We start from the raw sequence: 12,303 nt of genomic DNA on the forward strand, positions 1-12,303 counted from the left end.
AGAAAATATTATTCTTTTGAGATTGTATTTTCAATAAAGTGGACTTCCTCTCCCCTTGAGCAGTATCTTTATTATGTTAGCCATAAATAGGCATAGGGTTTGGGGATTTGAGATATTTGCATTAGAAAAAATAAGAAAGAGAGTTTGAATTTGAAAAGTAATTGGTAAGAATCAACTAAAGCAAGGGAAGGGTGTGGTGTTAACAGACTCTATTAAAGAAACTGGGAAACAGAGGAAAAAAATATGAAGTGGAAAAAGCATGAATTTTGGAATCACATAGGTAGGCCTGGGTTTCATTGAAATCCAAAGTTTCATTTTTGGTCCAGTTCATTAAGAATGATGTGAAATCTGATTTCTTTGAATCCTATTTCCTTTATCTATAAAATGGAACTGTTTCTCAATGGTCACTTATCAAGCTTTTTTTTTTTTTTAAGAATTTATTTATTTATCTGAGAGAGAGAGCACGAGTGGGGTGAGGGGTAGGGGGAGAAGCAGAGTCCCCGCTGAGCAGGGAGCCCAGTGTGGGGCTCGATCCTGGGATCATGACCTGAGCCGAAGGCAGACGCTTAACGACTGAGCCACCCAGGCACCCCTCATCCAGCTCTTAATGTGTACCAAATACTGTGCCAAATTCCTTACATTCTCACTTTAATTAATTAGAGCTGATGTGACCTAAAGCAAGTATAACTGTCCGCATTTTATGGAGAGAAATAGACTCAGGAATGTTAAGAAACTTGTTCACCTTTCATAGATAATAGATGGCGGAATGTGGATCTGTGTTCTTTAGCCACAATGCTATACCACCCTCCCTGTGGTCGTAGCTGTATCATAATGAATACTATAAGCTAATGATTTAAATGTTTTATATCATGGTATTTGAGTTAGCTCTGCTCTTTCCAGGTAGTGCCAGAAACAGACTATTAACCTCTGTAGCATTTTCCTTAGTTTTTATAGAGTTTATCTTCCAATAACTTACCCATAATACTGTTCTCATTTCCTCTCAAAAGTGCAGAGTCATATACATTATTTACTATCTAAGATGGAATATAGGCTTGGAGTTTGTATCACAGTATCCTGGCAATAGCTGGAGGAATTCTTGACTATCACATGATTATAACTGCTAATCACTATTTTTTATTACAAATCGTATTGAATTTGCACCAAAGAAAAGCCTTCCATTTAAATAGGAAATCGGTGTCAAAGAGAGAAAGAACCAAGTAGGAATTAAGTAAAAGTTACTATACCACTGACTTCTCTAATCATAATACAACTAGAATGACCTAAAAAGTTAAAGGAGAGTGGCAAGATGCGTGTTCCTAAATGAAGCGTAACTGGTACAGCCTTCCAGGCCCTCATAGTTACAACATATCAGAAACAAAAGAAGTAAAAATAAAAAATTGGAATATTTAACATTTATAAAAATTCCTCATTTTAATGTTAGCCGAAGGTGTGATGTTCCTAGAATGTTCAGCTGAGTTCAACAATCATGAAGGCCTGAGAGGAAATGAGAACAGTATTATGGGTAAGTTATTGGAAGATAAACTCTATAAAAACTAAGGAAAATGCTACAGAGGTTAATAGTCTGTTTCTGGCACTACCTGGAAAGAGCAGAGCTAACTCAAATACCATGTAACTAATTTGGAACAAGGATATAGATACACAGATGAAGACATGGCTCTCCCCCTCTCCCTAGCCAGGGCACAGACCACCAGTGACTCCCTAGGCAGGTCGCAATGTTGCTGTGCTACGGGATGGCACTGGGAAATGGGGAACGAATGCTGGGACGGTCAACCCCTCATCACCATTTAAAAATTTTAAACGTGTAACAGCCCTGAAATTGTTGCTCTTAAGGAACCAGGTACTTGTACAGGTAACGGAGAGGCCCTCCTGAAAAGAATCGTTAGATTATTAGGGAAGGTTTCAAGGCCAACGTAGGGGTTATACTCACTCAGAAATCAGAAATATAGTACAATGGAGAATTGGAGGGCCTATGATGCAGCACTGATGTTTTACAGCAAATTTGCTTTTAGCTACTATTTTTACCTGTGTACTTCATTTAAAAAACTTGAACTAAATTCAGCTTTTTTTCTTACCACAAAATTAATGCATATCCTTTTTGCAAAATACAAGGAATAACAAAAATAAAAATCACCCGTTACCTCACTACATAGTGAGGAACAAAGTTAACATTTTGCTGTATAGGGTTCTGGAATTCCTGTGTTGTTATATAAATGAAGTAGTCACAGACATGTGATTATTCTGTAGGTACTGTTTTGTAGCCTGCTCTTTTTTTTTTTTTTTACTTAATTTAATTTAATTTATTATGAAGATTCCTTTCATGTCATTACATGGTACAGTACTTTTAAAGGCTATGTAGTTTTCCATTGTAAGGATGTATAGGAACCTTAATTTATTCAGTCAATTCTCTATCAGTGGACATTTAAGTTATTTTCACTTTTCTACTCTTGCAAACAATGCTGAAATAAAAATGCATGCACATATATTTTTGCACAGGGCCATAATTACATATACAATTATGTTCCATGATTACATTAAAATCCTAGAAGCCGAATTGCTTTTTATACATGTTTCTAAATTTTCTCTAGCTTAATAAACTTACACCCCATCGACAGTCCAGGGAGTCTTGCCCACACCTCACACCTCCAATCCTGGTCAACTTCAGTACTTAACATTTAAATCTTTGCCATTTTAATAGGTAAAAATTGTATTTTGTCATTTTAATTTGGCTGTCTTTGATTATCATGCCAAATAGTTTCATAAGTTTATTGGTAGTATTTTTTCTATGTTTGAATTATAGAATTGACATTGCTGTTGTTTATAATCCTAAGCAGTATATAAGTTATGCAGTTCTGCATTTACTTTTTTTCAATTCTTAACTAATTTTATAATTTTAAACTATTTTTATTAGTGCACATGAGTCAGGTCTGCACTGCCTGACATCTTTTTCATTAAAATAGAGTAGCCATCTCCATCTACCTTTAACTGATCTTAATCTGTTTTTTTTTTTTTTTCCTTCTTTCCTTTTGCTTTAAACATGAAACCATGGGTCAAGTTTCATTTCTCAGTTGCCACTTCTCCACCTGAGTTGTCAGTTTTGTTTTTGGTCTAAAAGGAAGGGTAAGTGAGAGGGCATCTCATTAAATCAATGTCTTTGGGCAAGATTTGTATAGAGTTATCTGTTTTGCATATCTTCTTTTAGTTTGTCATTTGAAAATAAATTTAAACCTAATACTATTCAATATGCATTCTCGTGTTTAAAATAATCATTTATGCCTGAGAATCTTTAAAAACAACAAAGGTATTTTTCTTTGGGGATGCCAGTATGAACATTTCTTTAAGGAAATGTGACAATATTTAGGAAACAACCATATCAAAATGGCAGTTAAATGGAGTGACTTATATAAGGACTGTTCATGGGCCTTTCCTTAAACACTGGAGATCAAAGAAAGCGATTTGACTTGTCCTTTTTTTTTTTTTTTTTTGTATAACAAGCTCTTTTTGGGTGTTAATACTTCATTCCTTGGTTCAAAAAAACAAGTAACTATGGGGATTATAAATTTCATAAAGAAACAAATTCTACTTTTACCTCTTTAAATCCTACAGAGTCTATTAGTGCTATATATATATATATATATATATATATATATATATATATATATAGTAGATGACAGTGGGAACAAGCTATTTATTCCACCTTTTTTTTTAAAGATTTTATTTATTTATTTGAGAGAGAGAGAGCATGAGAGGGGGGAGGGTCAGAGGGAGAAGCAAACTCCCTGCCGAGCAGGGAGCCTGATGCGGGACTCAGTTCCTGGACTCCAGGATCATGAACTGAGCCGAAGGCAGTCACCCAACCAGCTGAGCCACCCAAGTGCCTTATTCCAGCTTTTAATAGAGGACTGTAATCCATTTATATTTTTGTTGTGATTGTTGATATATTTACATATGCCATTTTACTTTATATTTCCTATTTACTATATGTTTTCTTTGCTTTATTCTTTCTTGCACTCTGTCAAGTACTTTAGACTGAGTATTAGCAACAAGATTCAATAGGTACTTACCAACTGCATTTGTACGCCATGTGTTTGTGTACTTGTGTGTGTGTGTGTGTGTGCACGTACGAGAGAGAGACAAAGAGTGAAGTTTTGTAAGTGACTGCTATATGCCTGTTTTTGAATCCATCAGTTATGGTAACAAATTTTGGGCTATCATGGTGCAATGAGTACAATAGACACTTTGCAAGAACAGTGTGATTTTTGAGTTATTGACTATTTTCAAGGAACTCCACAAGTCTATGGCATAAAAGGCATAAATTTAAGCCACTGACCTATGATGTGATGAGCAATAAATGAGTCACATGCAGAAGGTCAAACATGCAGAATTGACCTTCCAATTCTGCTTTATTTTCTATACATCATGCAGTAGCTCTGAACAGGTTACACTGTATTAAATTTATATGAAGTAAATGACATGCAATTTTAGAATTTGCAGATTTAGAGATTTGTAGAGGTTTTGCAATACAAAGTTCTTAAATACTTGCTGTCCTCCAAAAAGAAAAAGAGCAAAGTTGCTTGTTGAAGACTCCCACAGAAAATTTTTTAAAAATTAAAAATAGTCTTTAGTCACATGTGTTTGATGCATAACATTTTATTTGATCTAAGAACACCACGAGAATATTTATATCTTCTGCCTTGTATATAATTAAGAGCAAATGGAAGAGTGAATTTATACAGTATAGATCCTAAAGTATTCTAGCAGGGAGAACCATTTATATTTCATTTTGAACTAGCAGTAATATGGAAATGAAATCTTTCCAATCAGAACTGATAGGACCTAGCAGATAACAATGTCTTGTCCCTTCAGTATTGACATCATGAAGTACTCATAGATGAAGCCTAACTCTTGTTAACATGGCAGTGATAGGAAATTAGCTAATTATTAAATCTTAAGTAGCAAATAAAGTCACTGAATGATTTCAGATTGATGATAACCTTTACTAGGTCTGTAGAGCATTATAAAAATATTATGAATATTCTATCATAAATTCTCTAAATGGGCGACTTGCCTTAGTTAACTAGAATTTAACTTAATCACATGTGGTCAACTTAAAAAAGTTCCACCATAATTTAAAAGTACCTTTGGATCTTAGAAATTTGTTACTCACGTACTTAAACCAAAAACTTTTTAGTTTAATAAGATCAGTCAACTAACAGAATACTTCCCTCTACTTTGAGATCACTAAATGGACATTTCATGTGAGTTTATATTTTACTATGACTTGCCGTAAGAGCCTTCACTTCATTAACAATTTGACACACTGGATATTTAAAAGTAGGTTGGTTTGTTTTCAATGTTGCAGAATGCAATCTTAGGACGCAATTCCCATTTTTATTTATTTATTTATTTATTTTTAAAGATTTGATTTATTTATTTGACAGAGAGAGACGCAGCGAGAGAGGGAACACAAGCAGGGGGAGTGGGAGAGGGAGAAGCAGGTTTCCCGCAGAGCAAGGAGCCCAACACGGGACTCGATCCCAGGACCCTGGGACCATGACCTGAGCCGAAGGCAGACGCTTAACCAACTGAGCCACCCAGGTGCCCCACAATTCCCATTTTTAAAATACATTTAAGAAATGTAACTCTTCTGGGGCGCCTGGGTGGCTCAGTCGTTAAGCGACTGCCTTCGGCTCAGGTCATGATCCCAGGGTCCTGGGATCGAGCCCCACATCGGGCTCCCTGCTCAGCGGGAAGCCTGCTTCTCCCTCTCCCACTTCTCTGCTTGTGTTCCCTCTCTCGCTGTCTCTCTCTCTGTCAAATAAATAAATAAAATCTTTAAAAAAAAAAAAAAGAAATGTAACTCTTCTAAGGAGATGACAAAGACAACAAGAACCGACAAGAGTAACTCATTCTAAGGAGGATTTTTATATCAGCAGTATATAATCAGGTCACTGGTACTACTGTTTTTCCCTGTACACATATGTAAAGTCTAGTCATAATTGTTTACTCAGAGACTTGATAAAAACAAAGAATGTTGGTTCAAAGAAAAGAATTTAAAACAAGAACTGGCATTTGCAGAGGACAGTCCAATCCATACCAATCTCTGTGGAAGGCAAAATCCAATAACCGTTTACAGATATTCTGATGGTTGGATTATCCTCCTGCTTTTTCTCCTCGCACTTCTATCTCTCATGGTGCTGGAGGCCATTATCTTGCTAGCTGGCTACACCAGTGTCTCTTTTACAGGTCAATTTGTAATTGTTTTAATATTGCTTAACTTCTTTGAATGAGCTCTGCAGGAACACAGACACTGTTCATTGCGGCATGCACACCTGACAAGTCATTTCTCACTTTTGAGATTGCCAGGGGGTATAGAGTCAAGATGAATCATAGGAGAAGAGTTCTTTCACTCAGCTCACCATCATCCTGTGCATTTCTGCATCTATTTAAAAACTAACTTGTGACCCCTAGTAATATTCCACCCTCAGTCACGCACATAAATTTCCTTTAAGACTGTTACTCTCACTAGTGTTAGTCTCACTCAGAGGTGATTTTGACTTGTTAGAGTGGACAAATTATGGGACTCCCAGAAACATCAGATCAGTTTTAAGTCAGTATGGCCTAAATGGAGTAAATGTGCGTTTGCGACTGTGTGCACCTTGAGCACATCGATTTTAAAATTAATTGTAAGTTATTTGATGACACCTGGTACAGACTTTCTTGGAGAGCTTTTCTGCGGTAAGTTCAAGAAAAATTGCTTGAGAAATGCTTGGGAGATGACTATCCTTTTATATTTGTCATTAAAGTCCTGGCAGTAGCTTTGGACCACTTAGACAAATGACAACAAATAAAGTTACTCTGCAGTGATTTCCTCATATATTTACTCTTATTAAGTTTTATTTTGTTTTTCTAACTTTAGATATAACTGGCAAAGCATGATTGTTAGGATATCAGATTTTCTAGAAAAATTCATGGCAATGTGTATTGATTTGTTTTAATAATGACATGAAATTACCCCCAAGTAGCCCTCAGAGTAGTTTGAGGTAATAAAGATCTTGATAAGCTATGTTTCTACATGTATCTGAATGTATATGTGTATATAAATAAATTTGTATTAAAAATGTGGAAATATCATGGTTTAAAAATATGTAAAATGGGATCTAACCGTATATTTATAATAAACCTTTTAATGCTATTATAATGTAAATTTCATTTCCTACCAGAGGAATCCATAATGACACACCAAGTTAATCAAGTTTTGAACTTTTTACTATCAGGGTTATTCTCTCTGTAAAATTATGTCTATTTTTTCTTCCATAATTGGAGTATTATGAATATACAATATGCTAAGATTTTCTAATGTACAAAATTAGCGTTATCTACTTAAGGTATTAAAAAGTACACTGGGGAGGGTAAGTACTATGGTGAGCGCTGTGAATTGTGTAAGACTGATGAATCACAGACCTATACCCCTGAAACAAATAATACATTATATGTTAATTAAAAAAATTTTTAAAAAATACAATAATATATTTTTCTCCAATGTTATTTTACATATTCCCAGAAAAAACTAAAGGGATGAAACAGAAGTAAGACAGATTCTTAATATTTGTTAAATGAGAGTGATTGTCACTTGATACTCCAGTTTGGAAATTTTATTTTATTTTAATTTTAAGATTTTATTTATTTATTTGAGAGAGAGAGTGTGTACACAGGAGCAGGGGACTTGGGGAGGGGTAGCGACGGGGGAGAGGGGGAGGGAGAAGCAGACTCCCTGCTGAGCAGGAGCCCAACCCTGGGCCTGATCCCAGGACCCCTAGATCATGACCTGACCTGAAGGCAGACACTCAACCGACTGAGCCACCCAGGAACCCTTCTAGTTTGGAAATTTTAAAACAACACTCAATTAAAAAAATTAATAGTAGAAACCCAATAGCTTTATATAATAATTTTTAACTCAAGATTTTAAAAAACCTTTATATTTATGAGTCTTATAATACCCTTGAGAATTCTATAGACATAGATATTACCAACTACCCTTAGGTATGAAAGATTAAAATGATTTGTTCAATGACCCAACATTAAGGAGGAAGCTGAAACTAACAACCCAAATTCTTTTTCTTTTCCTAACAAATACTTTACCTGATTGATTGAGCTATTTTTTTAAAGTAGCATTTCTGAAGGACACTTATTTTCCTGATTAGTAATAGTGCTTTTGCTGATTTGCTTTTAAAAAGCAGATGTCTTCTACCTTCTATATTTTGTTTCTGTTTAACGTTTGGAGATCTATTTGTTTTGAATTCAGTTTTGAAGTTTTCCAAGAAAACTTACTTCTTATGATTTATAGTCCTTTATTCTATATCTATGACAAAGTATTAAAGGGCTGTTATGATATCAATATTAATAGCAATGTGTTGATAGAAACGAATATAATATAGAATACCTAAATAAGGAAATTATATTTTTATTTAATAAAAGTTTAAGAGAAATTAACAAATTAACCATTTATAAAACCAAAAACTATATTTTCAACTTCCAAATAGATTATAAGAATATGCCCAATATTTGAGATTTCACTTAATGTGAAAGATACATGGGATGAACTTGAATTACTTGATCGCTGAAGATTCTAAGCTTTCTCTGATTTTCAAACCTAATATTTAGAAGTAAAATAGTAATTTATTTGAGTCAACACTGAGGGTCAAAACATAACCCACTTTCTCTTGAATCAAAAGATGTTTACAATAGTATGTTTTCTGTAGCAAAGCCTTTTGTGGTTGTTGCTAATTACGTTTTGCACGTCAAAGTCTTTAAAGGGAATATAGGTACAAATAAACTTAATAAATATTTATTAGGTGAAAGAATTCAGGAAAGTCTCTGGGTTTGGAAAAATGTGTATATATAAAATACCAGTAACTTCTTCATTATGGATTTTTAACTTCAGCTGAATACAGAGAATCCTGTCTTCCTATATTACTGAATCAAGTCTTGAAATTATATACACCAAGCAAATGATGCCATAGGGGATATGTAGCATTAACATTTTAATTAAAATACAAAGTGATAATCCACATGATGCTGTAGCTAAGCATTTGATGATCTCCAATTATATTAGTAGTAACATTTTCATTTGCTAACTAAATAACTGGATAATTAAAAACATGTAATTAAAGCAAAGTCATATCCTAACTTATGAAGTCAATGAAAACAAAAGAGCATAGTAAAACCTTACTGAAAAATAAATACTATACCATTATAATGAGATACATTTTTACCAATATATCTTACAAGGAAAATAAAAGTCAAACTTTGCCCAATGCTGCCTTTTTAAGATACTCTAGAAGATCAGGTGATAAAGTAAGTCCTGAATCATAAACACAATACAGAATGATTTTATCCCCATGAGTTTTCTGCCAGTCCAAAGTTATTGTGAATGGCAAAGGGTGAAAGATAACATTGGAAGACAGTAAAGAATCACTATATGAACTTTTAAAGATTAAGGCCAGACTCTTACTTTGTTACTCAGTAACAATTAATTACAGGGCACAGGTATATTTTTTGCTACCTGCATGTTACCACATTTCTCACCAGATGAAAGTGGGCAGAATCTTTTAGATGTAGTCCAACTGGAGCCCAATATGAAGGGTGGTGTAGATCAAGATACCACTGTTCTTGAAAGAGGAAAAGGCCTGAATGTACATAAGCAATCATGAAGAAAGGAGTCCAAGAGGAGCCTTTATGTCAGAGTTCAAGGACAATAAGAGTCATATTTTGCTTGGTGAACTTGATTGACAAGAAGAAGGCCACTCAGCCAAAAAAAAAAAAAAAAAAAAAGCAAAAAACCCAAAACCCCAAAACCAGCACATGACCCGATCATACTGATGAACACAGGGACTTTTCAGTCATCTCTTTAAAAATGAATTCTTCCTTATATTTATTTATGAAACACTATGAATGTATCAGCAATACTTTTCCTGTTTCTTTGTTGCTGACACAAATTAACTCTCCAGTCTACCAACAGAGCTTGAAATGTCACAGTCCCTTTTAGAGTGACACAGACCTCTTCCTCCTTCTGGCAAAGTCCTCTACATGAATGAAGTTGGAGAGAGCCTTAGTGAGGTGACTATCTGATGTCTCCGTGCTGCTCCCAAAGTCATAGTTCTTGATGCAAGGGCACAAGCAGTGCACGATGGCCCGGCGGATGTAACTGTCAAAGATATAGTAAATGAAAGGGTTGACGCAGCTGTTGGCAAAAGCCAAAGGCCCACTCACCTCCATGCCCAGTTGGAGAAAAGCTGAGGAAAAGTAGATTTCTTGCTGCAGCCCAGAGACAATGGCCAGAAGCTTGAAAGTATTGAAGGGCAGCCAGGAGAAGACAAAGGCTGCCACGACAATCAAGATGATCTTTATGGATTTCCTCAGCTTTCTGTTATGTTTTCCCGACTGTTGGTAATGCGCACACAGCTTCCTTGTGATGCAACAGTAGCAGGTCACAATGCTCACCAAAGGGACAAAGAAGGTAAAAATTAAGGCCACCAGGGCCCAAGTCAGTTTCATTGACGTAGCCCTCTTCTCTGCACAGTATGGCTTATCATCAATCAGGGTGAGTTCCCTGGACAGAAGAGTAGGCAAACCCAAAAGGCAGGAGATAAACCAGACGCTGGCGCAGACTCCATATGCACAGTCTCTCCTCCTGAATTTCCTGGATATGGCTGGACACACGATGGCCAGGTAGCGGTCAACACTCATGCAGGTGAGCAAGAAGACACTGCAGTGCATGTTGACTGAGATCATGTAGGAGCTGCCTTTGCACAGGAAGGAGCCTGTCCTCCACAGTCCTAAAGATGCTTCTTTATCCACCCAGAGAGGCAACGTGACAAGAAAAATAAAGTCAGATACGGCCAAGTTGATGATGAAGATGTCAATCAGTCTTCGGCTGCCCCGTTTGAAATGCAAGGCACTCATGAGGACGAGGTTCCCCAACACTCCAGTCAGGAACACAGCTGTGTAAAAGACCGGAAGGAAGACCGACGTATAAGGAACATGGGAGTGGGTGTCCTCAAGATCAGGATTTTTGCTGGTAGCATAGAAATAATCCAAATAAACTGAGGTTGCTTCTGGGTCCATTGCTAAGGATCAGCTGCCAAACCTGGTATTTCTTTATTTTTGTATAAATTTTCAAAATCACAAGGTGGCTTCTTTTATATAGTGGCTGCCTCTTCCCCACCACCCGCACTGCCCCACCCCTTAAAAGATCTTGGGACAAGCATAAAAACAGAGATTAAAAAAATGCAGTTTCTACCAATCCTCAGAAAGGGTCTACAAGGAACACCACCCTGATTGGTGTTTGGTGGTTGTGGTTGTGGTTTTCTTTATTTGCATTTACCCTGGAGACTGGGGTGCTTTTTGACTTCTGTCTCGAAGATATTGTTTGTTTCTTTAAATCCAGAAATTAAAAAACACAGTAACTTTTTTCCCTTACCTACTTTAAAGATATCCTTTGCTTTTCTGACACTGACAATCCTTTTGATCTAACTTTCTGTTACACATACGAGATATCACTTTCTTTTAGAATCTTAAGGTGATGATGACAAGGTAGTCCTTTTATTTACATCGAAGTGAGGAAAATAGTCTTTCACTGCAGAAAGAGTGAATTAATAATTCTGCAAATCATACCAGTCCACATCTGCAGCAAACATAATGATTCCAATTAGGGTATGAGATTCTTTCCACGTATTTGGCTCTCTCAGTTCATACATAATTAATCCTGTTACATTCAGTAAGTTTTTAAAAATCCTCTAGAAACTGGGAACATGTCTTGTGCTGTTTTTATTATTATGTGTAAAAATTTTCCACTGTCATTAGCACAGTACCTTGCAGATGGTAGGCACTTTGGAAATGCTAGTTTATTTGAATTAATTAGGAAAACTCTTGGTTTCGTGGTCCAGTATAATTAGCAAGTATGTATTCAATGCGGTTCAACTGTAGGCATTTTTGTTAGTTATGTAGCTTACACGCACAGGTTTAAAAATTGCTATTTTTACGCTTTTATCTGCTATTGTAATTCAACCAATGAAGTTCCCTTTTGTTAGAGTTAAAATCCTCGATTTGGAGATTTGCTCCCTACTAATCTTCAAATAACTATCCTTCAGCAGACTCTAGGTCCCCTCTGATCTTCTCTTCTTCACACCTCGTAGCAGTGATTTTTTTTAGCTTTTGAACTATGACTTTTTTTCTTTTTTTAAGTAACTCCACACATCAGTGAGCTTCACTTTGGGGATTATT

At 35.8% G+C, this 12,303-nt stretch overlaps 1 protein-coding gene across 1 annotated transcript; it reads right to left on the minus strand.

The window, feature by feature from the left end:
* Window positions 1–8,527: 8,527 nt before the first annotated feature.
* Window positions 8,528–11,236, minus strand: GPR15 (G protein-coupled receptor 15). Its single transcript, XM_006732677.2, has one exon. It carries the CDS (start codon window positions 11,143–11,145, stop codon window positions 10,063–10,065), a length of 1,083 nt encoding a protein of 360 aa, XP_006732740.2. The 5' UTR covers window positions 11,146–11,236; the 3' UTR covers window positions 8,528–10,062.
* Between the last annotated feature and the right edge of the window lie 1,067 nt (window positions 11,237–12,303).

Source organism: Leptonychotes weddellii, chromosome 1, assembly GCF_054177405.1.
Source record: "Leptonychotes weddellii isolate Sample4059 chromosome 1, ASM5417740v2, whole genome shotgun sequence".
NCBI classification, from domain to species: Eukaryota; Metazoa; Chordata; class Mammalia; order Carnivora; family Phocidae; genus Leptonychotes; species Leptonychotes weddellii.